We start from the raw sequence: 24,882 nt of genomic DNA on the forward strand, positions 1-24,882 counted from the left end.
CCTGAGAGTTACAGGATTTGACGGCTGGAGTTATTTCTGATTCATCTTAACTGTTATTAAAGCATCATTGTTTGTTTATTTATTTCTTTTTTTAAGAGGAAAAAAAGTCACCCAGGCTGGAATGCAATAGCACAATCATGGCTCATTGCAGCCTCAACGTCCTGGCATCAAGCAGTCCTCCTCAGCCTCCCAAAGTGCTGAGCCTACATGTGCATGCCACCATGCCCAGATAATTTTTGTATTTTTTGTAGAGATGGGCTCTTGCTATGTTGCCCAGGCTGGTCTCGAACTCCTGGGCTCCAGGCAAGTGCCTTAGCCTCTCAAAGTGCTGGGATTACAGATTAAGCCACCTCACCTGGTCCCAAATTTTTAATTAAAAAGTGGTACATGAAGTTGATACAAATATTCAGACAACACAAAAGGAAACAGAAGGACGAGTCTTTCTCCAGGCCCAGAACCTAAGACCCAGTTCCCTAGATGCCCTTTTGTTGTTGTTTTCTTTTCATATAAAATAGAGACAGGGTCTTGCCATGTTGCCCAGGCTGGTCTCGAACCGCCAGGCTCAAGTGATCCACCTGCCTCAGCCTCCCAAAGTGCTGGGATTACAGGCACGACCCACCACGGCCAGGCCAGTTTCCCTTTCTAATAGGAACCACTGGTACCAGATTCTCAGAAATCTTCCCAGGAGGCTGGATGTGGTGGCTCACGCCTGTAATCCCAGCACTTTGGGAGGCCAAGACGGGTGGATCACCAGAGGTCAGGAGTTCGAGACCAGCCTGGCCAACATGATGAAACCCCATCTCTACTAAAAATATTAAAAAATTAGCTGGGCGTGGTAGTGGGCACCTGTAATCCCAGCTACTCAGAAGGCTGAGGCAGGAGAATTGCTTGAACCCAGGAGATGGAGGTTGCAGTGAGCCAACATGGTCCCACTGTACTCCAGCCTGGGTGACATAGTGAGACTCTGTCTCAAAAAAAAAAATCTTTCCAGTAGGGCAATTGACTCATCCTGTTTTGCCTGGGACTTTCCCAGTTTTGGGAAAGTCCCAAAACTGGGAAAAAAAAGTCCCACATCTTGGGAAACCCCTCGCTCCCAGGCAAACCTGGACACTTGGTCACCCTACTTTCCAAAGGCATCTATTTATCCTATACAAACATACACATATATTAGTTGCATTACTTGGCATCTTGGTGTTGTTTTAGTTAAAAAATATATTTTGGGCCAGGTGCAGTGGTTCACGCCTGTAATCCCAGCACTTTGGGAGGCCGAGGTGGGCAGATCACCTGAGGTCGGAAGTTCAAGACCAGCCTGGCCAACATGGCAAAACCCTATCTCTACTAAAAGTACAAAAGTTAGCCGGGAGCAGTGGTGTGTGCCTGTAATCCCAGCTACTCGGGAGGCTGAGGTAGGAGAATTGCTTGAAACAAGGAGGCAAGGTTGCGGGGAGCCCAGATTGTGCCACTGCACTCCAGTCTGGGTGACAGAGCGAGACTCCGTCTGAAAAAAAAAAAAAAATATATATATATATATATATATATATGTGTGTGTATATATGAGATGATTCAATATCAGCTTCATATTTATTTAACAAATATTTGTGTAGTTACCTAGCATGCACCAGGCATTATTTTGGAAGCTGAAGATCCAACAGTAAACAAAATTGACAAAACCCCCTGACCTCATGGAATTGACATACTAGTAATTATATCTATTGCATTTATTTAATCAACCCCCAATCATCATTCTGGTTGCTTCCAGTATCTTCCTACTGTGACAACACTGTCCTGAATATCTGTGTGCATGTAGCTGTGTCACACGCATGAGGGTATCTATAGCAGCGCTGTCCAATAGATCTTCCCGCAACGATGGAAATGTTCTATGTCCGCTCTTTTCAATGTGTAGCCACGAGTCACATGTGGCTATTGAGCACTAGACATATGGCTGGTAAGACTGAGGAATAGAATTTTAAATTTTATTTAATTTGTTTTTTTGTTTTTCTTGAGATGAAGTCTCGCTATGTTGCCCAGGCTGGAGTGCAGTGGTGCCGTCTTGGCTCACTGCAAGCTCCTCCTCCCAGGTTCACGCCATTCTCCTGCCTCAGCGTCCCTAGTAACTGGCACTACAGGCACCCACCACCACACCCGGCTAATTTTTTTGTATTTTTTAGTAGAGACGGGGTTTCACCGTGTTAGTAGCCAGGATGGTCTCAATCTCCTGACCTTGTGATCCACCCGCCTCAGCCTTCCAAAAATGCTGGGATTACAGGTGTGAGCCACCATGCCTGGCCTTTTTTTTTTTTTTTTTTGAGAAAGGGTCTCTGTCAGTCAGGCTGGAATGCAGTGGCACAATCATGTCTCACTGCAGCCTCAACCTCTAGAGCTTAAGCGATCCTCCCACTTTAGCCTCCTGAGTAGCTGGGACCACAAGCGTGCACCACCACATGTAGCTAGTTTTTTTTTAATGTAGAGATGGTAGGCGGGGGTGGGGTGGGGGTCTTGCTATGTTGATTAGGCTGGTCTCGAACTCCTGGCCTCAAGTGATCCTCCCATGTTGACCTCCCAAAGTGCTGGGATTACAGGTGTAAGCCACTGCACCTGGCATTAATTTTTTTTTTTTTTTTTTTTTTTTTTTTTTTTTTTTTTTTGAGACAGGGTCTTGCTCTTGCCCAGGCTGGAGTGCAGTGGCAAGATCACAGCTCACTGACACTTTGAACTCCTGGGCTTAAGCAGCCCTCCTCCGAGTAGCTAAGACTACAGGCACATCCATGCCACTGCACTTGGCTAATTTTATGTTTGTTTGTTTGTAGACAACGGGGTGTTGGTACGTTGCCCAGGTTGATCTTGAACTCCTGGCCTCAAGTGATCCTCCCACTTACTTTTGTATTTTTTGTAGATACAGGGGAGGGAGTTGGAGGCAGTGGGGTGTCTCACTATGTTACCCAGGATGATCTCAAACCCCTGGACAAAAGCGATCCACCTGCCTCAGCAACCCAAAGTGCTGGGATTACAGGCGTGAGCGGCCACGCCCAGCCTCTTCTTAAATTTAAGCAAACAAATTTTAATAATGATGCCTGACGCCTATAATCCCAGCACTTTGGAAGACCAGGACAGGAGGACCATTTGAGCTCAAGAGTTCGAGACCAGCCTGGGCAACATGGTGAAACCCTGTCTCTACAAAAAATTTAAAAATTAGCTGGCTATGGTGTGCACGCCTATAGTCCCAGCTACTTGGGAGTATGGGGTGGGAGGATGGCTTGCACCCATGAGGCGGAGTTTGCAGTGAGCCAAAACTGTGCCATTGCCCTCCAGCTTGGGCAACAGAGCCAGATCCTGTCTCAAAAAAGAAAAAAAAAAAAAAAAAAAAAAAGCCTAGGCAACATAGAGAGACCTTGTCACTACAAAAAATAGAAAAAATAGCTAGGTGTAATGGCACATGCCTGTAGTCTCAGCTACTCAGGAGGCTGAGGCAGGAGGCTCACTTGAGCCTGGGAAGTCAAGGTTGCAGTGAGCTGTGATCACGCCACTGCATTCCATCCTGGGTGACAGAGACCCTGTCTCAAAAAAAAAGAAAAAAGAAAGAAACAGAGGAAGAAAGAAAGGGAGGGTGGGAAGGAAAGAAGGAGGGAAGGAAGGAAGGAAGGAAGGAAGGGAGGGAGGGAGAGAGGGAGGGAAAAAGAATTTTTTTTTTTTTTTTGAGACTGAGTTTCACTCTTGTTGCCCAGGCTGGAGTGCAGCGGCTCGTTCTCCACTCACTGCAGCGTTTGCCTCCTAGGTTCAAGCGATTCTCCTGCCTCAGCCTCCTGAGTAGCTGGGACTACAGGCGTGCACCACCAGACCCAGTTAATTTTTGTATTTTTAGTAGAGACAGGGTTTCACCATGTTGGTCAGGCTGGTCTTAAACTCCTGACCTCAGGTGATCCACCCACCTCGGCCTCCCAAAGTGCTGAGATTACAGGCATGAGCCACCATACCCAGCTTTTTTTTTTTTTTTTTAAAGAACATGATTCAACTGTATTGCTGTCTACAAGAAACTCACTTTATAGACTGGCTCTGAAAGGATGGAAAAAGATATTTCATGCAAATAGTGACCAAAGAACAGGAGGGCTGGCAATACTAATATCAGAAAAATTACTTGTCCAGGCCGAGCACGGTGGCAGGAGTTCGAGACCAGCCTAACTAATATGGTGAAATCCTGTCTCGACTAAAAATACAAAAATTAGCCAGGCGTGGTTGTGCATGCCTGTAGTCTCAGCTACACAGGAGGCTGAGACAGGAGAATCACCTGAACCCAGAAGGCAGAGGTTGCAGTGAGCCAAGATCACACCACTGCACTCCAGTCTGGACGATAGAGCAAGACTCCATCTCAAAAGAAGAAAAAAGAAAAATTACTTGTCCAAAAGATTACAAGAGATAAATAAGGCACTGTATATTAATAAAAAGTTCAATGCAGCCAGAAGATATAACAATTATAAACATTTATGTACCTAATAACAGACCATCAGAACATATGAAACAAAAATTGGTAGAATTGAAGGAAGAAATAGACAATTCCACAATAATAGGTCGAGACTTCAATGCCCCACTCCCAAGAATAAATAGAACAAATAGGAGATAAGTAAGGAAATAAAGGACTTGAGCGACACAGTAAGACAACCAGATCTAACACATATACAGACACTACCCAACAAAAGCATACACATTCTTCTCAGGCGCACATGGGATAGCCTCCAGGATGGACCATATGTTAGGCCACAAATTAAGCCTCAAGAGATTTTAAAAGGTAGACATCAGCCAGCCGTGGTGGCTCAGGCCTGTAATCCCAGCACTTTGGGAGGCTAAGGCAGGAGGATTGCTTGTGCCCAGGAGTTTGAGACCAGCCTGGGCAACACAGCAAGACTTTATCTCTACAAAAAGAGAAAGAAGAAAAGAAAGGGAGAGAGGGAAAGATAAGAAGGAAAGAAAGGGCCGGGGGGCGGGGGTGGCTCACACCTGTAATCCCAGTATTTTGGGAGGCCGAGGCAGGCAGATCACAAGGTCAGGAGATCGAGACCATCCTGCCTAACACGGTGAAACCCCATCTCTACCAAAAATACAAAAAGAAATTAGCCGGGCGTGGTGGCAGGCACCTGTAGTCCCAGCTACTCGGGAGGCTGAGGCAGGAGAATGGCGTGAACCCGTGAGGTGGAGCTTGCAGTGGGCCGAGATCGTGCCACTGCACTCCAGCCTGGGTGACAGAGCAAGACTCCGGTCTCAAACAAACAAACAAAAAAACAGGAAAGAAAGAAGAAATAAAAGAGATCATACCAAATGTCTTCTCCAAGCACAACTGGATAAGGCTAGACATCAATATGGGGAGGGGGGTAAAAAAAAAGAAATCAATATCAAAGAAAAACTGGAAAATTCACAAATTTGTGGAAATTTACACACTCTTAAAGAACCAATGGATCAAAGAAGAAATCACAAGGAAAATTAGAAAATACTCAGAAACAGGCCAGGCACGATGGCTCACGCCTGTAATTCTAGCACTTTGGGAGGCCGAGGTTGGCGGATCACTTGAGGTCAGGAGTATGAGACCAGCCTGGCCAACATTGTGAAGCCCTGTCTCTACTAAAAATACAAAAATTAGCCAGGAGTGGTGGCAGGCACCTGTAATTCCAGCTACTTGGGAGGCTGAGGCAGGGGAATTGCTTGACTCCAGGAGGTGGAGGCTGCAGTGAGCAGAGATCGCACCAATGCACTCCAGCCTGGGCGACAGAGTGAGACTCCATCTCAAAATAAATAAATTAAATAAATAAAGAAAGAGAGAAAATATTGAGAAACAAATGAAAACAAAAACTCAGCATGCCAAAATTTACTGGACACAGTGAAAGCAGTGCTCAGGGGAAATTTTATAGCTATAAGTGCTTCAAAATCATAGACAGAAAATTGCCAGGGCCTGGGGGTATGGGGATGGGAGGAGGGAACAGGAAGTTATTGTTTAATGGGGACAGAGTTTCAGTTTCAGTTTAGCAAGACGACCAGAATTCTAGAGATAGCTGATGGTAATTATTGCACAATTTGAAATGAATGTACTTTATTGTTGGGTTTTTTTTTTTTTTTTTTTCAGACGGAGTTTCGTTCTTGTTGCCTAGGCTGAAGTTGAGTGACCGTTGGAGTGAATGAACGATCTTGGCCCGCGACAACCTCCGCCTCACAGGTCAAAGGCTTCTCCTGCCTCAGCTTCCTGAGTAGCCGAGGCTACAGGCATGGGCAACGACGCCTGGCTAATTTTTGTATTGTTAGTAAAGACGGGGTTTCACCTTGTTGGCCAGGCTGCTCTCCTATTCGTAGGCTCAAGCGATCCGCCCGCCTCGGCCTCCCAAAGTGCTGGGATTACAGACGTAAGCCACCGTGCCCAGCTCCTTTGTATAAATAAATGATATTGACTTTCGTCTTGCAGCTCAGGAATTAGATGTTATTAAATTTGCTTAAATTTAAGAAATGGCTGGGTACGGTGGTTCACCGCTGTAATCCCAGCACTTCGGGTTGCTGAGGCAGGCGGATCGCTTGCGTCCAAGAGTTCGAGGCCAGCCTCAGCAACAGTGAGACCCGCCCGCTCTCTGCACCGCCCCTTCCCCACCTCCTTTCCCCATCTCTACAAAAAAAATACATAAATAAATAAATAAATAAATTAGTCCGGCATAGTGGTGACTGCCTGTGGTCCAGCTACGCAAGAGGCTGAGGTGGGAGGATCGCTTGAACCCCGGAGGTCGAGGCCGCAGGGAGCCATGATCTCTCCACTGAACACCAGCCTGGGCGACAAAACAAGACCTTTTCCCAAAATAGATTAAATAAATAAATAAATAAATTTAAGGAAAAAGCAATTTGATTCTAAGATAAATAGTGATAAGTGCAAGTGGTGCCAAACTAACGACTTAAATTTAGAAAACAGCGGCCCACGCGCAGAGCCCGTCCCAATTCTGGCAGCCGTTGGATTTGGCTTCCACGTTTTCCAGATTTCCCTCGGCCTCCAGCTCGCTTGGGTCAGATGGGCCCCAGGGGCCGCGAGGGGCGGCCCACCTACGAGCCCCGCCCCCAACCGCTCAGCGCCCTGCGAGCCCCGCCCCCTCCGGCCGCGAGCCCCGCCCCCTCGGCCTACTCCTCATCGGCCGCCGTTGCGCGGCGCAGAGCGGCAGCAAGATGGCGGCGCAACAGCAAGACGGTGGGGGAGCTGCGCAGCTGGCGGGGCCGGCGGCGGAGGCTGATCCCCTCGGCCGCTTCACGTGTCCCGTGTGCTTAGAGGTGTACGAGAAGCCGGTACAGGTGCCCTGCGGACACGTGTAAGCGGCGAGCCCGGGCCTGGTCGGGAGGCACTTAACTGGGAAGGAAATGGAGCTGAGGAGCGAGATGCGTCTCAGGGCGGGAGCCAGAGGACCCACCCAGAGGGGCCTCCCGGGGGTGTCTCCCGGGGCTCCTAAGGGCCGTGAAAGCTGCCGGGGCGTTCTTCTGTCTCGCCCCGCTTACTTCTAAGTATCCCGTCCCTCCGCCCGTCTTAGCCGGGCAGCTGCTGTCCGTTGAGCGCCTGCGATGTTCCAGGCGGCCTGTCAGTCTCCTTCCCACACGTGATAGTGGACTCGTGCCCTGCGGGGACTTTAGGCTCGGAAGTCCGCCCTTGGAGAGCCGACGTTTCCTTTCTAGACCACGTCGCTCTTAAAGCATAGGACATTTGGCATTGAGTCTAGCTGTAGCGAGTTATTCTAATATGAACTAAACTTTGGGAGAAACGCTGAACTAGACTAAAACAACAAAAGGGAAGTCTTTATGGGGATCTGGCCAGTTTGCCCTTAGCTGTGAAAGGGGGTGGGAGTTGGCAGATGGGATTGTTAGCATTCTACTTCCTGTGTAGGAGGTTTGTTTCTTTCAGTTTTCAATTAAGCCTTCATGACCTGAATACTGTGAATAGACTGGTTATGATGATTAAAGCAGATATGTGTAAAGATGTCCAGTCCTGGGCTGTGGCCGGGGCTTTCGAGGTTGGTCGATTTGAATCTAAGCCTTGTTCCATCAGACGCACAAACACACCTGAGTTGAAAGAATTGTAGACAACGTGGCCACCTGCTTCTTGCCTCAGAATTGGCTTTTCCTCTCGTCTCTCTCAGGGCTTATCGTGGGATCACCTTGGCATTGGTCTTGGCACCCCTTCACTAGTCGGCAGGCACAGTAGCCATTGCGCTTCATGGGCATTATTCTATAGCCACCCTGCAGCGGGGGAGGGTTGGCAGCCATTTTACAGGTAAATACACCGAGGGTCCGACGCTTGCCTGTCGAAGGGTCGCCGTGGCCTAACTCTTCCCAGATATACTGCAGGTGACCGTTTTAATAGGCTAGAGACTAGAGAACAGTGCTTGGCACCTAACTGGCTGCTTGTTGCCTCATCATGTGGCTTTAGGCTATTCCTCTTTGCAATTCAGTTAGCCTGGAACTCCCGCCCCCCCCCCCCCCCCCCCTTTTCAGGCTTCAGGCTTCAAGTCACTGGTTAAGTTACCTCACCAAACACGGTCCCCATCTAAATTACTTCCCCAATTCCTTTCTGAGACTTAACTTCCTTCTCCTTGCTTGCACAGAGCAAAACTTACAGCTCATGATGGAGTGGCCATAACTTTTTTGCCCCTCAACTGACTGGAATGGCCTCTATGTGCCAGATCTTGGGGTAGACTCTGCCTTCAGAGTTTACAGTCCAGTGGATTGATTATAAATAAGTACCAATGACTTGTCAAACTATTGTAAAAATTCATTCTGCAAGTGGGAAGGTATTTCAGGGATCACACCTCTGTGCGTGGGGTGAATGATCAGGTAATGAACTAATAAGTCGTGTAAGCAAGCTTCACGAGAGTTGAAGTGGTCTTTAGCGTTTTCATTGAATCAGCTTGTCCTTGGATCAGGTTGACCTGATTTTGGATTAGTTCAGTGGATTTCATTTACTATTAACATTTGTAAAAAGGCTAGACCCAGCACAGTTTGCTAAATGAAGAGCAGCAAAATTTGAGATTTTCTTGAGCTGGGTGAACCTAGGTCAGAGGGCAAGGAGAAGTACTGTTATTCAAACCTTGGCTCTTCTCTGTCCTCACTGTCCTAGCCCCACGTGCTCAGCAGTTCAGTGCAAATTGAAGACAGATGGAAGCACCTCTGTGAGGGCAGCCTGAGTCGCCCTTAGCTCCAACCGAATGCTTTCTCCTGTGCCTACTTGATTTTTACCTTTTGTGCTTGGAAAGTTGAGCATCACTGCAACTCTGGCTGGGGCACTGGATTTTTATAAAACTTTATATCAAGCCCTGAATGACTGCGTTCTCCAATCTAGTAGAATACAGCTGGAGAAAGGCAGCTGGCTGGATGCCCAAGAGAGGAGAATTTCTTCCTAGCACTGTGACGGAGTGGAGCATCAGAAGGCTGAACTAGGCAAGGGCCCATAAATAGGAAATAGAAACTGAAAAGCCAGCCCAGGATATTTGAGCAGTTCAAAAGCAGTCTGGTAGTTTGGGTATGTCTCAGGCACAAAGTGACTCGTGAACATTTGATAGATGAGCTGAACCTGTGTGCGTGTGCTTGTGAAGAGACTTCGAGCTGCTTTTTACCTGCATGCTGGGTTTGGTTGCATTATACTTACTGGACCCTCTCTGCTCTCTTGGGTTCCTGTTGTTGTCTGCATTTGTGAACAGGCAACACAAGTGATGGCCACAGGCCCTGCCTGTGTCTACTGCCTTATCGCTTGCCCTTCTCACCATGGTCTACCGCATCGTGGCCCCCAAGGTCTGCCTGCCTTCCTTTCCAGTCCTCATTTGTGTGTGGCATCATCTTGGTGTGGAGCTCTGCACCCAAATCTGTGTGGCTGTCCTTGTAATCAGGTCCCACCCAGCTCAAATGCCAACTCCTCAGAAGCAGCTTTCTGTGATCCCCCCCAGCTGGTCTGTTTGCCATATTTCCTTCATATATTTAATCACTATCTGAAATTAACATTTGTGTTTCCCTTCACTCTAGAATGTAAGCATCATGAGAACAGGGCTTTGTCAAGTTTCCATTGCCCTTAGTGGTGAATGAATAGACTCCCTTACCTTCTCTGTACCTGGTTTGGAATTTTGCCTAACAGCATTAACATCAAACTTAGTGACAAGGAGGAAGGAGATTCTTAGAGGCAGTAGAAAATGGTCAAGTGTTCAGAAGATTGCCTCTCATTATATATCCTTAGTTCTTTCTGGCAGATTTGGTTATACTGTCTTAATCTATCAGGTTGGGTAAGTAGCCCAGGGTGTCTTCTCCATTCTTTCTGTATGCCTTATCTCAGCATTACCATCTGCCTAGGCTTTAGGATAGAAACTCGGTCATCTTTGACTTCTTTTCTTCAAAGTCAGTAAGTTGTCAAGTCCTCCTGATTCTGCCTCTCCATGAATGGTTTCCTGAATTCATCCCCTACTGCTTCAGTCAGACCCTCACAGTCCTCTGCCTTTAGCCATCTGTTTGGTTTCTACGTTGTCTCTCCTCACCTTCTCACCTAAAAAAAAAAAAAGAAGTAAAGGACTGGGTGCAGTGGTTCATGCCTGTAATCCCAGCACTTTGGGAGGCCAAGACAGGTGGATCACCAGAGGTCAGGAGTTCGAGACTAGCCTGGCTAACGTGGTGAAACCCCGTCTCTACTAAAAATACAAAATAGCTGGGTGTGGTGGCACGTGCCTATAACCCCAGCCACTTGGGAGGCTGAAGCAGGAGAATCGCTGGAACCCGGGAGGCGGATTTTGCAGTGAACCGAGATCACACCATTTCACTTCAGACTGGGCAACAGCACAACTCTGTCTCAAAAACAACAACAACAACAAAACTTTGTTTTCCGTGATAGCACAGAAATGTTTTTCTGAAACCTGGATTTGGTCTTGTTTTGTTAATACCTTGCTTTAAACTTCTGGCTCCCTACTGCTTATGAGGAAAAGTCTATTAGATTTTTATTTCCTCAGATATATATGAATTTTAAGCCTAAATTAGGCCTAGAATAGTCTTCCCTTCCTCTGCTAGCTGACCTCTTTTTTTAAATGTCAGATGGGTAATGGGCCAACATCTGTAACAAGGTTCGAGGGTGGCACATCTCACACATGTGCATGAACACCCAGTCCTCACGTCCATGAACTACAAAAGGATCCAGCTGAATCGTTTTAAGGCTGATCAGAGATGCTGTCTCTGCAGTCTTTTTTTTTTCCCCTTGAGACAGAGTTGCGCTCTGTTGCCCAGGCTGCAGTGCACAACCACCTCTGCCTCCCAGGTTCAAGCAATTCTTCTGCCTCAGCCTCCCAATTAGCTGGGGTTATAGGCATCTGCCACCTTGCCTGGCTAATTTTGGTATTTTTAGTAGAGACGGGTTTCACCATGTTGGCCAGGCTGGTCTCCAACTCCTGACCTCGTGATCTGCCCGCCTTGGCCTCCCAAAGTGCTGGGATTACAGGCTGGGATTACAGGCACCGCGCCCAGCTGTCTTTGCAGTCTTTCCAGCCCTTTCCTTCTCAGGTCACAACTAGTTGCTTTTCCCTTTATGTTTCTGTAGCGCTTTGTCTTCACCTCTAATGATAGCAGCTCCCCTTTATGGTGTGTTTTGTACATGCTGGACACTCTGCCAGCGGTCTGCTCTACAAACTGTATCCTCCCAGCAATCCTAGAGGTAGGTACTACTCTCTCCATTTCACAAAGTAAAGAATAAGATTCAAGAAACCCCACTGAGATCCCTCAGTGGCAGGGCCTAAGGCTTGAAGCCTCAACCTGAACACCTTCACTGCGTATCACAGGAGTTTGCATTTGTTTCTGTAGTTGTGTGTTCTTTGTAGTCAACTCCTATCCCTCAGTTCTTCTGGCCTGGAAGGACTTAGTATTTGAATTGGGAGGAGAGAGCAAGTTGTTTTTTACTCCATTATCCATTGATGTCTTTTTAAAAGTGATCCATATTTGTTTTCTTGTCTCCATGATGCGTGACAGAGGTTCTCCGTATGTCTTGTTCTAGCTTTTGCTCTGCATGCCTGCAGGAATGTCTGAAGCCGAAGAAAGCCTGTCTGTGGGGTGTGTCGCAGCGCTCTGGCACCTGGCGTCCGAGCCATGGAGCTCGAGCGGCAGATTGAGAGCACAGAGACTTCTTGCCATGGCTGCCGTAAGAATGTATGTGAAGTAATGTGGAAGAGTCCATGTCTTTCCATGATAAGATGGGGTAAAACGTACAGCTACCGTGTTGTTTCTGAAGTTAGAGCATGACTAGGTCACTAACAGCACGCGTGCATGCCGATTACCTGTGGTGATGGCTGGGCTGGTTTGTTTTCATAACCTACTGGTTTTTGTTTCTTTTTTTAAGAGTTGGTTAAGTATATATTTTAGCTTTGAAAGCCATAGAAATGAGTTATTCCAGTTTTTTCCTATAAAAGATCAATTTTGGCCGGGCGTGGTGGGTCATGCCTGTAACCCCAGCTCTTTGAGAGTCCAAGACAAGAGCTGGAGGCTAGGAGTTAAGAGACCAGACTGGGCAACATAGTGAGACCTCATCTTTACAAAAAATAAAAGTAGCCGGGTGTGGTGGTATGTACCTGTAGGCCCAGCTACTCAGGAGGCAGAGGCTAGAGGGATCACTTAAGCCCAGGAGTTTGGGATTACAGTAATCTATGATCACGCCACTGCACTCCAGCCTGGCTGACAGCAAGACCCTGTCTCTTAAAAAAAGTCAGTATGAAATCATTGGATTATAATAACAATAGCTAACATTTGAAATGCTCTTGTATAATCAGAGTCAAGTATATTTATTTTCATACGTGTTATAACTGCTACTGGAAAGGAGAAATACTGTTGTCTTATTTTCCAAGAGATATACACAGCCTTGTTGATTTTAGAATCATTAAAATTTTTTAAATTGCAGACCATACAAAAATATACAATAATGTAGACTTGTTCCTCATTCCAGAGATTATTTCTCAATTTAATCTGGTTCAATTTAAGCCCTGGCAAGGTAGTTCATGCCTGTAATCCCAACACTTTGGGAGGCCGAGGTGGGTGGATTGCTTGAGTCCAGGAGTTCTGGACCAACCTGGACAACATGGTGAAACCTCGGCTCTACTGAAAATACAAAAAACTAGCAGGGCATGGTGGTGTGTGCCTGTAGTCTCAGCTGTTCGGGAGGCTGAGGTGAGAGGATGGCCTGAGCCCAGGAGGCAGATGTTTCAGTGAGCTGAGTTCTCACCACTGCACTCCAACCTGGGCGATAGAGCCAGGACCCTGTCTCAAGAAAAAAAAAGTGATTCAGTTTCGAAAGCTACATAACATTTTCTGCCCTTTGACAAACTTTTACCAAAAGTTGGTAAAAACTGTAGAATTTTTATCAACCCAGTTGTAGAATTTTTGCAAAATGAGATCACACTATAATATATATATTTCTTCAACTTTTTTCACTTGTTTAAATGTACATTCATTCCCAACTTTTTTTTCACTTTCAGTTTTTTTTTTTCTCTTACATATTGGACAGCCTTGCATGTCAGTTTCATTAACACTTCGATATGGATGCCCATAGTATGAATATACCTTCCCATCTCCTTTTCAGAGTGATTTAGTATTAGCGATGCATAGTAGGGCCATTTTAATGCTGAGTAGGGCTATTTTCTATATCTTAATTGGGGGCTTCACTATTGAGGCTGGGCATGGTGGCTTATGCCTGTAATCCTATCACTTGGAGAGGCCAAGGTAAGAGTGAGCTCAGGAGTTCGAAATCAGTCTGGTCAGCATAGTGGGACACTGTATATACCAAAACAAGCCAACAAACAAAACTAGCTGTGTGTAGTGGTGTCTGCATGTAGTCCCAGCTCCTTGGGAGGCTGAGGTGGGAAGATCGCTTGAGCCCAGGAGTTTGAGAGCAGCCTGGGGAATATAGTGGACCCAGTTTCTACAAAAAAATAAAAAAAAAATTGGGGATTCCTCAGTTTGTAGCTTAAAGTCAAGTTCTTTAGCTGGAGGTGAGACAATCATCATGGTAAGCTGGAGCTCCAATCTTGGAGCATTTTTCCCCCTTTGAAGTTTACTTTTAGAAACTCAAGATACTGAAATACAGTTTCCTACTGCCTTTTTTTTTTTTTTTTTTTTGAGACAGAGTCTTGCTCTGTCGCCCAGGCTGGAGTGCAATGGCGTGATCTCGGCTCACTGCAAACTCCGCCTGTTGGGTTCATGCCATTCTCCTGCCTCAGCCTCTGGAGTAGCTGGGACTACAGGTGCCTGCCACCACGTGCAGATATGTGTGTATATATATGTATGCATATATATATGTATATATCTGTTTTTTGTTTTGTTTTGTATTTTTAGTAGAGGCGGGGTTTCACCGTTTTAGCCAGGATGGTCTCAATCTCCCGACCTCGTGATCTGCCCGCCTCGGCCTCCCAGAGTGCTGGGATTACAGGTGTCAGCCACTGTACCTGGTCTCTTCATCTTTATTTATGCATGCATAATGTGGTTTTTGGTTTTTTTTTTTTTTTTTTGAGACGGAGTCTGGCTTTGTTGCCCGGGGCTGGAGTGCAATGGTGTGGTCTCGGCTCACTGCAACCTCTGCCTCCCTGGCTCAAACCATCCTCCCACCTCAGCCTCTCAAGTAGCTGGGACTACAGGCATGTGTCACCACGCCCACCTAATTTTTTTTTGTATTTTTAGTAGAGACAGAGTTTTCATGTTGCCCATGCTGATCTCAAACTTGGGAGCGCAAAGTGATAGTCCACCTCAGCCTCCCTCAGGATTACAGGTGTGAGCCACCATGCTCTGCCCATGATGGGCTTTTTGTTTGTTTTACTGTGTGCTTTTGCTTTTCTCCATTTTCAAGATTAGTTACTGTATGGTTGGCATGCCTCTAAAAATGTTTTTCTTTCCTTCCCTCTTTTCTTCGATTCTTAAAACTTTCTTTCTTTTTAGAAAACCTGTAATGAAGCACTATTCTCTGGGTTTTCTTCTCTATTTTACTATTGCACAGCCTAGATTTTATGTGAAAGGTTGGGCCAGGCATGGTAGCTCACACCTGTTAGCCCAGCACTTTGGGAGGCCAAGGCAGGCATATCACTTGAGGTCAGGAGTTCGAGACCGTCCTGGCTAACACAGTGAAACTCCATCTCTACTAAAAATGTGGAAATTAGCTGGGCATGATGGCACACGCCTGTAATCCCAGCTACTCAGGAGGCTGAGGTGGGAGAATCACTTGAACCCGGGAGGCGGAGGTTGCAGTGATCCAAGATGGTGCCACTGCACTTCAGTCTGGACTACAGAGTGAGTGAGACTCCGTCTCAAAAAAGAAAAACAAAAAAAAAAGAATTTAGATTTTTTCTTTTTCTTTTTTTTTTTTTTTTGAGACGGTGTCTCACTCTGTCGCCCAGGCTGGAGTGCAGTGGCCGGATCCCAGCTCACTGCAAGCTCCGCTTCCTGAGTTTACGCCATTCTCCTGCCTCAGCCTCCCGAGTAGCTGGGACTATAGGCGCCCGCCACCTCGCCCGGCTAGTTTTTTTTTTGTATTTTTAGTAGAGACGGGGTTTCACCGTGTTAGCCAGGATGGTCTCGATCCCCTGACCTCGTGATCCGCCCATCTCGGCCTCCCAAAGTGCTGTGATTACAGGCTTGAGCCACCACGCCCGGCCAAGAATTTAGATTTTAAAGATTATTTCTCAGAGTCTGGTGATTAATACTTTAATCAGGGTTGGTGGCTTTTATACGTTTTACCTAAATGATCACTTTTCTCTGCTGCACATAACAGAATGTGGTTTTTGGCTTGCTACAAGGAGACTAGTTTAAATGCTAGTATAGAAAACTTTTAAAAACATCCTAGATTTGGAGCTTGTCTGTGAAGCACACAACCTGTCATGAATAGGAGCAAACCTCTAGGAGAGTTATTTTAGAGTGGAAGCGGATATCCTGATTTAGTTGAATAAAATAGCCTTGTTATTAATGGGAAATCTGCAATAATCAGGGTTTCAGCCCCATCAGCATCGTCAGGAGTCTGGTGAGATTATTTGTCAGGGTAGTGTAGGTCTAGTTTTCTTTGCGCCCTTGTTTGGGACTACATTTGGCCTGTTACAAGGTCCTCACTAACTTGTGGGCTCTGATTCTTCCTATTTGAGTTCTTCCTATCCAAGATCCGGTCCCACGTGGCTACTTGTTCCAAATACCAGAACTACATCATGGAAGGTGTGAAGGCCACCATTAAGGATGCATCTCTTCAGCCAAGGTAAGTGACTCAGTCTCCCCTTAGGTGGAGGTCATCTCTTGCTATTAATACAAAGAGGTTGGACACCTTGCATGGTCAGGGGTTTGGTTGTATGAATTGTTATGCTGGCTAAAGCTGATACAAGTATTTTGGGAGGAGTGTGCAAAGGAGGACTCTGGTGTTCAGATGTTAGCTGAGCTATTCTTTTTTTCTTTTTTGAGACGGAGTCTCACTCTGTTTGGGCTGGAGTGCAGTGGCGCAATCTCAGCTCACTGCAACCTCTGCCTCTCGGGTTCAAGAGATTCTCCTGCCTCAGTCTCCCGAGTAGCTGAGATTACAGGCACCTGCCAGTAATCCTGGCTACATTTTGTATTTTTTAGTAGAGACAGGGTTTCGCCATGTTGGCCAGGCTAGTCTTGAACTCTTAACCTCAGGCTATCCTCCTGGCTTGGCCTGTTGGGATTACAGGTGTGAATCACCATGTCCGGCCAGCTGAGCTATTATCTTCAAAACACTTGATCTGAGTCTAAAGTGATCATCAGCGTCCTTGTCATTACACATTCGGTGAGCTTTGCTCCTTTTGGGAGTGTACTGTGGTTGAAGTTTAATGGAAAGGTACAGAAAAATTTTCTTTTTTCCTGTCTTTCACCTTCCAGGAATGTTCCAAACCGTTATACCTTTCCTTGTCCTTACTGTCCTGAGAAGAACTTTGATCAGGAAGGACTTGTGGAACACTGCAAATTATTCCATAGCACGGATACCAAATCTGTGGTAAGAGTAACTTTTTTTTTTCCCTTAAACTTTATTATGGGAAAGGATCAAGCTTGGAGAAAAATGACGGGATTAGTAGAATGAACTCCTGTATGCCCTTCACCTAGATTCACAGATTGTTAACATTTTACCATATTTGCTTAACCATGCTCTATAATACACATTTTTTGCTGACCACTTGGGAACAAGCTACAGATACCATGACTTTTTGCACCCTGAATAGTTTGCACCCTGATACAGGAGTGTATATGTCTTAAGAACAAGAATGTTTTCTTAGAAAATTATATTTTTGTGTGTATAATTAATCATATTCAAGAAATTTAACATTGATACAATCTAATATCTAATGTAAAATTCATGTTTTAATTTTAACAGTGGTAATGTCCTTCATAGCAATTTTCCCCTCCCCCCAAAGCAGAGGCAGGGATGGTACATGAGTTCTCTGGGTGCTGCATTAAGTCATGTGATGTCTATTGTTGGTAACATTAACTTGGATCCCTTGGTATCCACCAGATTTCTCCATGAAGCTTTTGGAAGTAACTTCTTTGTATTTGTGGGGAAAGAGGATTTAGGTGAAATTATTAGGAAAAGGCTTATCAGTCCTTGGGCATTTTACTCAGATATCACTGACTGGCATGTGTAGTCTCCTTTAAAAAAAAAAAAAACATAGGCCGGGCACGGTGGCTCACACCTGTAATCCCAGCACTTTGGGAGGCCAAGGCGGGTGGATCACTTGAGGTCAGGAGTTCAAGATCAGCCTGGCTAACAAACATAGTGAAACCCCATCTCTACTAAAAATACAAAAATTAGCCAGGCATGGTGGTACGTGCCTTTAATCCCAGCTACTTGGGAGGCTGAGGCATGAGAATTGCTTGAACCCGGGAGGCAGAGGTTGCAGTGAACTGAGATCGTGCCACTGCACTCCAGCCTGGGCAGCAGAATGAAACTCCCCAAAAAAAAAAGTATTTGTTCCATCTCAGCAAAGTGTTACCTTTCTCTCTTAATGTGATTGACAGACCAGGTCTTTTTTTATAGTTAGGTGTATACTTCCTCTATAGTTTTGTTTTAATTTTTCCATTTATCTCATACTGCTTCTCTTGAACTACATACTCTGTTGTATGGGCAACCTTCAGCTCCTTTGCTGTAAACAGTGGTGCAGAGATTTTAGAATTTTAATGAGCTTTTGTGAGAGTACTAGGGCAGCTATCAATGCTCATCTTAAGATAGAACTGGCCATTTTGAGAAACATATCTTTGCCTGTATCTATGTATGTTTATAAGCTAAATTCTTAGATACAGATTGACTTGGTTAAATGTTACTTGCACTCATAATTTTGTTGGATACTATTATTGCTGAACTTTTCTGGTATGGCAGCCTAATTTTCTGTCTTTTTCCCCTCCTTTGGCTTCTGAAATCCCTCTGATTATGTTGTCTATGTTGAGGCCTTCTCTTCAGTCCTTTGGCCCTCTCTTCTGTCTTCCTCTTCCTCTGCAAGTTCTTAACTCTGCGTTTCTCCCTTCCCTTTGGAAGCCATCTCCTTTTCAGTCTCTAGTCCCATCCTATGTTCTAGCTCCCCAGCTACAGCTGCCTGTCCACCTCTTCCACTCAGTCTTCTACCATCCCAGATTTCTCTCGTGTCAATCCCCTTTATCACTGTATCCTCTTTGCTGTGGGGTAGGGTTGCACCTTTAAGTGGGGGCACTTAGGTCATCTCTCTTCCTGGCATGAGTTTTCCATGCTCACTGGCCTGGTCGTTTGTATGCATTGACAGTAACCGCCACCTTCTGGCCTTTTCTCCGTGCTGCTGCCTCTCTTCTGGAGTACCTTTTTTTTTTTTTTTTTTTTTTTCTCTTCTTTTTTTTGAGACAGAGTCTCACTCTGTCACCCAGGCTGGAGGCTGGAGTACAGTGGCACAATCTCGGCTCACTGCAGTCTCCACTTCCAGGGTTCAAGCAATTCTTATGCCTCAGCCTCCCAAGTAGCTGGGACTACAGGTGTGTGCCACCATGCCCAGCTAATTTTTGTAATTTTAGTAGAGAAAGTGTTTCACCATGTTGGCCAGGCTGGTCTCAAACTCCTGATCTCAGGTGATCTACTGCTTTTGGCCTCCCAAAGTGCTGGGATTACGTGTGTGAGCCACTGTGCCTGGCCTGGAGCACCCTATCATGTTCTCTTTGCGTTTCCAAATATCTCCCAATCTTCAAAACCCAAATCAACCTGTTGTGTGAGGGCTTTTTGGCCCCAACCCCCTTACCTGAGTATTTCCTTTGTTAAGATGCATATAAGGCTGTGTTTTACTTCCCTGGGACATCGCTCATTGGCTTATTTTCTTAGTTTTCCTCGTGCTTTTGGATTGTCTTCTGTGCTGGATTGGAAGGCCAGTCTAGGCCCCCCACCAGGCTGACTCACTTCTCTGCCTACAGTAGGCAATGAGAAAGGGTGGTATCATGATTTGAACTTTACCCACTCCCACGTGTCATTTGACTTGAGTAGGAAATTTGTAGTGTTTTCTGGGCTGCTGATGTGCACAGGAAGGAGTTACTGGCCCTGGACAGTATGTCAGGAAAGCTGTCCTGGAAGAAAGGAGGCCAGACACAGGCCGCAAAGGGCTGGTGCAAGCTTGGAAATTGGGTGCCTAAGACCTTGCTTTTGTGTTGAAAGGTTTGTCCGATATGTGCCTCGATGCCCTGGGGAGACCCCAACTACCGCAGCGCCAACTTCAGAGAGCACATCCAACGCCGGCACCGGTTTTCTTACGACACTTTTGTGGTAAGTCTGGAGCCTAGGCTCTGATCCCTCCCCTGGGGGAATGGCACGGCTACTTCACTCTTCTCAAAAAGGGAAGTGGGGCCCCCCCGGTGTTGAACTTTGTCACTGTTGTGATGGGCTTCCAGTCTGTATACTGGATACAGTGATAAAGGGGATTGTCAAGAGAGAAATCTGGGATGATAGAAGACTGAGTGAAAGAGGTGAGCAGGCAGCTGTAGCTGGGGAGCTAGATGGGCTTCCAGTATGTATACTGTAGCTACTATACAGTTTCTATTCATGGGCCAGGCAGGTGGCCAGAGTGACATTTATTTATTTATTTGTTTGTTTATTTGAGATAGGAGTCTCACTCCGTCGCCCAGGCTGAAGTGCAATGGCATGATCTCAGCTCACTGCAACCTCCACCTCCTGGGTTCAAGTGATTCTCCTGCCTCAGCTTCCTGAGTAGCTGGGACTACAGGCGCATGCCACCATGCCCTGTTGATTTTTGTACTTTTAGTAGAGACAGGGTTTCACTGTGTTGGCCAGGCTGGTCTCAAACTCCTGACCTCGTGATCCGCCCACCTTGGCCTCCCAAAGTGTTGGGATTACAGGCATGAGCCACCACGCCCCGCCCAGAGTGACATTTGAGAAGATGATCTGGGTCAAGCACAGTGGCTCACGCCTGTAATCCCAGCACTTTGGGAGGCCAAGGTGGGCGGATCACGAGGTCAAGGGTTCGAGACCAGCCTGGCCAACATAGTGAAACCCTGTCTCTACTAAAAATACAAAAAATTAGTCGGGTGTGGTGGCGGGTGCCTGTAATCCTAGCTACTTGGGAGGCTGAGGCAGGAGAATCACTTGAACATGGGAGGCAAGGTTGCAGTGAGCCAAGACTGTGCTACTGCACTCCAGCCTGGGCAACAGAGCGAGACTCTGTCTCAGAACAAGAAGATGATTTGGTCAGTCTTGAGACAGAGACAGTGATGCTTGCTCTTTCCATCTCCTAGCCCTGCCCCCAAAATTTTGTCTACTTTTCTTGTGGTTTATATAACTTTTGCCTGTTATAGAACTTGGTTTGGGGCCAGGTGCAGTGGTTCATACCTATAATCCTAGCGTTTTGGGAGACTGAGGCAGGTGGATCACTTGAGCTCGGGAGTTTGAGACCAGCCTGGGCAACATGGTAAAACCTTGTCGCTGCAAAAAATACAAAAATTAACCAGTTGTGGTGGCTCCTGCCTGTAGTCCCAGCTACTTTGAGGGAGCTGGGACAGGAGGATCTCTTGAGCCCAGCAGGCAGAGGTTGCAGTGAGCTGAGATCATGCCACTGTACTGCAGCCTGGGCAACAGAATGAGACCCTGTCTCAAAAAAAAAAAAAAAAACAATTTGGACTTGGGAAGCTCAAGCTCACATGTCCATGGGGACCATAATTGAAATGATCCTTCTGAGGATTTCCAAGCCGGGTTGTGCCTGACTCATTATGCTGCCATCACCTCCACCCCTTGTTTTCCTGTGGAAATGCAGGCGCAGCATTGCCTAGCTTCTCTGTTCCCCCACCCCATGCCCAAAGCAGGACAGGAAAATTTCACAGGAAGTTTCACAGGTTTTAATTATCTTCAAAAGTACTTCAGGTCAAATAGCATATATCCACTAGCCAAATACGGCTGTCAGGTTTCTATTCTTTCCCTAGAGCTGGGTGGTTTCAAAGGGGCACACTGTTGTCTTGGCATTATAGTAATAGGTAAATTTGGCCAACTATATCAGGTAAACCTCTTACGTATATAGATGTCAGGTTAGGATTTTAGAGTGGTGTTCGGTCTTAATGGCTGAATTTCAGTATCTAAGAAAGAAAGCTCTTTCCTAAATTGTCATAAAGAATATTTATTCTCAGTCTGACAGTGTCTGAAACTCAGACTTCAGAATAACTCCCTTTTTGTTAATGTGACACAGATGAATATAATTCCTAAAAATGCCTCATTGAAGAGGGCTGGTTGCACTATAGTTTCTGCTGTACTGTATGGCTCTAAAAAACTGATTCTGTACTGGGCACTGATTCCACCTCTCAGAAACAACTCTTCAGCTCAGTGCATCTGTGTGCTCTGTTCCAACAAACTTATAAACGTTCTGAGCACTTGGTCTGTGCCAGGCTCCATTCATGTGCTGTGTGGGTCTCTTAATCTCCATTTAAGGGAGGCATCCTTATCTTCATTTAAGAATAAGGCAGCAGACTGGCCAGGTGCAGTGGCTCACACCTGTAATCTCAGCACTTTGGGAGGCTGAGGTGGGTGGATCACGAGATCAAGAGATTGAGACCATCCTGGCCGACATGGTGAAACCCTATCTCTCTCTCTTTTTTTTTTTTTTTTTTTTTTTTTTTTTTTTTTTGAGGCGGAGTCTCACTCTGTCGCCCAGACTGGAGTGCAGTGGCCGGATCTCAGCTCACTGCAAGCTCCGCCTCCCGGGTTTTACGCCATTCTCCTGCCTCAGCCTCCCGAGTAGCTGGGACTACAGGCGCCCGCCACCTCGCCTGGCTAGATTTTTGTATTTTTTTAGTAGAGACGGGGTTTCACCGTGTTAACCAGGATGGTCTCGATCTCCTGACCTCATGATCCGCCCGTCTCAGCCTCCCAAAGTGCTGGGATTACAGGCTTGAGCCACCGCACCCGGCGGTGAAACCCTATCTCTACTAAAAATACAAAAATTAGCTGGGCATGGTGGCGCACGCCTGTACTCCCAGCTACTTGGGAGGCTGGGGCAGGAGAATCGCTTGAACCTGGGAGGCAGAGGTTGCAGTGAGCTGACGTGCCACTGTACTCCGGCCTGGCAACAGAGCAAGACTCCATCAAAAAAAAAAAAAAAAGAATAAGGCAGCAGAGACAGATTAATTTTCCCAAAGTTACATAGCTAGCATCACAGACAGTTGAATCAGGGATCCAGTCCCTGGCAGCCTGCTCCAGCAGTTGCTAGGCTGTCCTGCTTCTACTGAAAGCCAGTCTTTGCATGTGGGAAGAGTTGCTGAGGCTGCATGTCTGTTTTTGCCCTTAGGATTATGATGTTGATGAAGAGGACATGATGAATCAGGTGTTGCAGCGCTCCATCATCGACCAGTGACCAGAGTCTGTGCTTGCTGTCTTGTCTCATGTTCCAGAGCTTCCATTACATATTAAACGTGAAACCTATGACTCCTGTACCTTACCTGTTCAACAGACCTGAAAATGAGCCATGGCATTGGGACAGGGTCACTTCTGACAGGGGAAATGGGTCCCCAGGTCAGCCCTCCTCTTCCCTTTGGGCTCTTGCCAAAGCTGTCTTCCCCTGCTGTTAACCTTGTTTGTCACATGGTTGAGTTTGTGTTGGTTCTCGGCTACTTTCTGGAGCTTCTGCCGCCTCCTGTGGAAGAGAATCTAGCTTCTCCATCTCTTGTTTCACACTCATTCCTCCCATCCAGTGTTTGTCTCTCGGGTCCTGCAAGCCAGCCAGGACCTTTTCTGGGTCATGAATAGCACAATGAAGCAAGTGTCTCCTTTCTTTGTCCCCGAGGTGTGCAGACTCTGGCAGCCGTGCACCTGACCAGAGCTGAAGCTTCCGCTGGGCTGTGGGGTTGCCAGAAGCTGGGGTTGCCATCCTGGGGTACATGTCACCAGTCCTCTTGGGGTTTTGCACCATCTGATGCTAGATGTTTTGATTAGTGATATTTTCCTAATACTACATATCCTTAGAGTTCACTGGTTCAGTCTTAAATGCCTGCATGGTGCCTTTTTAGGATAAGGTATAACCATATATTTTTGGTGGAAGTGTTTCTGGGTTAGGAAAGTTAAAGTCTGTTTATCCATAAGTGGGGAGGAGGGTCAGCGAAGAGAAGTGGGAGGGCCAGAGCTTTTTGGTTCTGATTTACAAATGAATGAAGTAGTTTCAAACAATGCGGACATGTTTACCTCTCCATGTGGGAGCCTGCCTAATTCTTACTCTAGAAGCACAAAAAAAGAATCCTCAGATGAATTAGAAGAAAGAAGTTTGGGGACTCAGCGGGTACTAGTTCTTTTACCTTCTGCTTGGTAACTTAGATTAAACTGAGCATTGTTTTTCTGTCACATATGTTTTCCTTATGACACTGGTTTCGACATGTAAAATGTGTTTGAAAACCTGCTTTGTAGATGCAGAGAGAAGCTGTAGGAAACCCAGTACCGCCCCCGGTCTGTTGTGACAAGACATTGTTCATAAGGCACAGCACATCGCATGATGAACAGTTGTTAATAAAAGCTGTTGCTGGAAACTTGCTTTAGTAACAGCTCAAGAAGCTTGGAGTTCATATTTCACAAATATTAATAAATATAAGTCCAAGAGCTGTCAGTCTAATCTGTAGGAGCAGAACCTCTGACCAAAAGGCATATGGGTTTAGGTTGGTTCTTTGATGTTGTATGTCTCTAATGGGGCTGCAAGTGACCTTGTGCTTGTACACTGCTGCTGTGGGGCTCCATGCCTGCCAGTGAAGAGCTGCAGATGCCGAGAAGCCAGCAAAGACAGGGCCCACTGGAAAAAATAGTTCTTTCATTAGTATTTCTCGGGAGGACCCAAAAGTTAAGGTCAGCTTGTTCACTGTAATTTCTGGAAAAAGTTCTCTCAGACCTTCCTGAATTTAGATCATCTCAGAAGTCTGGAGGGAAATCTGACGAAACCTTCATTTGAGGGAACTGATATGAGTGTATGTCCACCTCACTGGTGGCACCAAGAAACTTATTTCCTTGTATTAAGTGCACTTCTTGTATTTCTAGTAAGATGACTTTCCAGAAAGTGAGATTTGTTATGTTCTGGCTTTTAAAAGGTCAAATATAAATAAATTTCATAACTTAATGTAACTGGGAAGCTATGGTTCTTGTTTTCATTCCACAGCATGGGCTTAGGGAACCTCCAGGAGATTGTTAACCCTTTCTAGAAGGGAAGTTCTTGCTTGTTGCTGAGTCCTATTTGGCATCTAATCTCAGCTGACGCCACCAGCTGGGCCTCATGGTGCCTGTCCTCTGTAAAAAGAACACTTGTTACAGTTGGGAGGCTCTGGGAGGTGAGAAGTGACAGTGCTCCATATAGCAAGGTTTTAGACATGCGGCTTCCGCTACGTGCACATAACAGCAGCAGTGCTGAGGGCTTGTAG

The 24,882-nt window shown here is 46.2% G+C and overlaps 1 protein-coding gene and 1 non-coding gene across 2 annotated transcripts; one reads left to right on the forward strand and one right to left on the reverse strand.

Moving 5' to 3' along the window:
* The first annotated feature begins 7,143 nt into the window (after nt 1–7,143).
* Nucleotides 7,144–24,585, forward strand: RNF114 (ring finger protein 114). The gene is given in 7 exon segments (XM_010383847.2): nt 7,144–7,319; nt 12,014–12,053; nt 12,055–12,165; nt 16,131–16,237; nt 16,873–16,987; nt 19,649–19,756; nt 22,779–24,585. Coding segments are annotated over 7 exon segments (687 nt in total). The 5' UTR covers nt 7,144–7,179; the 3' UTR covers nt 22,845–24,585.
* Nucleotides 11,059–11,163, reverse strand: LOC115893082. Its single transcript, XR_004053037.1, has one exon. It is a non-coding gene; the product is annotated as a small nucleolar RNA U13 (small nucleolar RNA).
* Nucleotides 24,586–24,882: the final 297 nt, after the last annotated feature.

This window comes from Rhinopithecus roxellana, chromosome 13 (genome assembly GCF_007565055.1).
Source record: "Rhinopithecus roxellana isolate Shanxi Qingling chromosome 13, ASM756505v1, whole genome shotgun sequence".
Lineage (NCBI taxonomy): Eukaryota > Metazoa > Chordata > Mammalia > Primates > Cercopithecidae > Rhinopithecus > Rhinopithecus roxellana.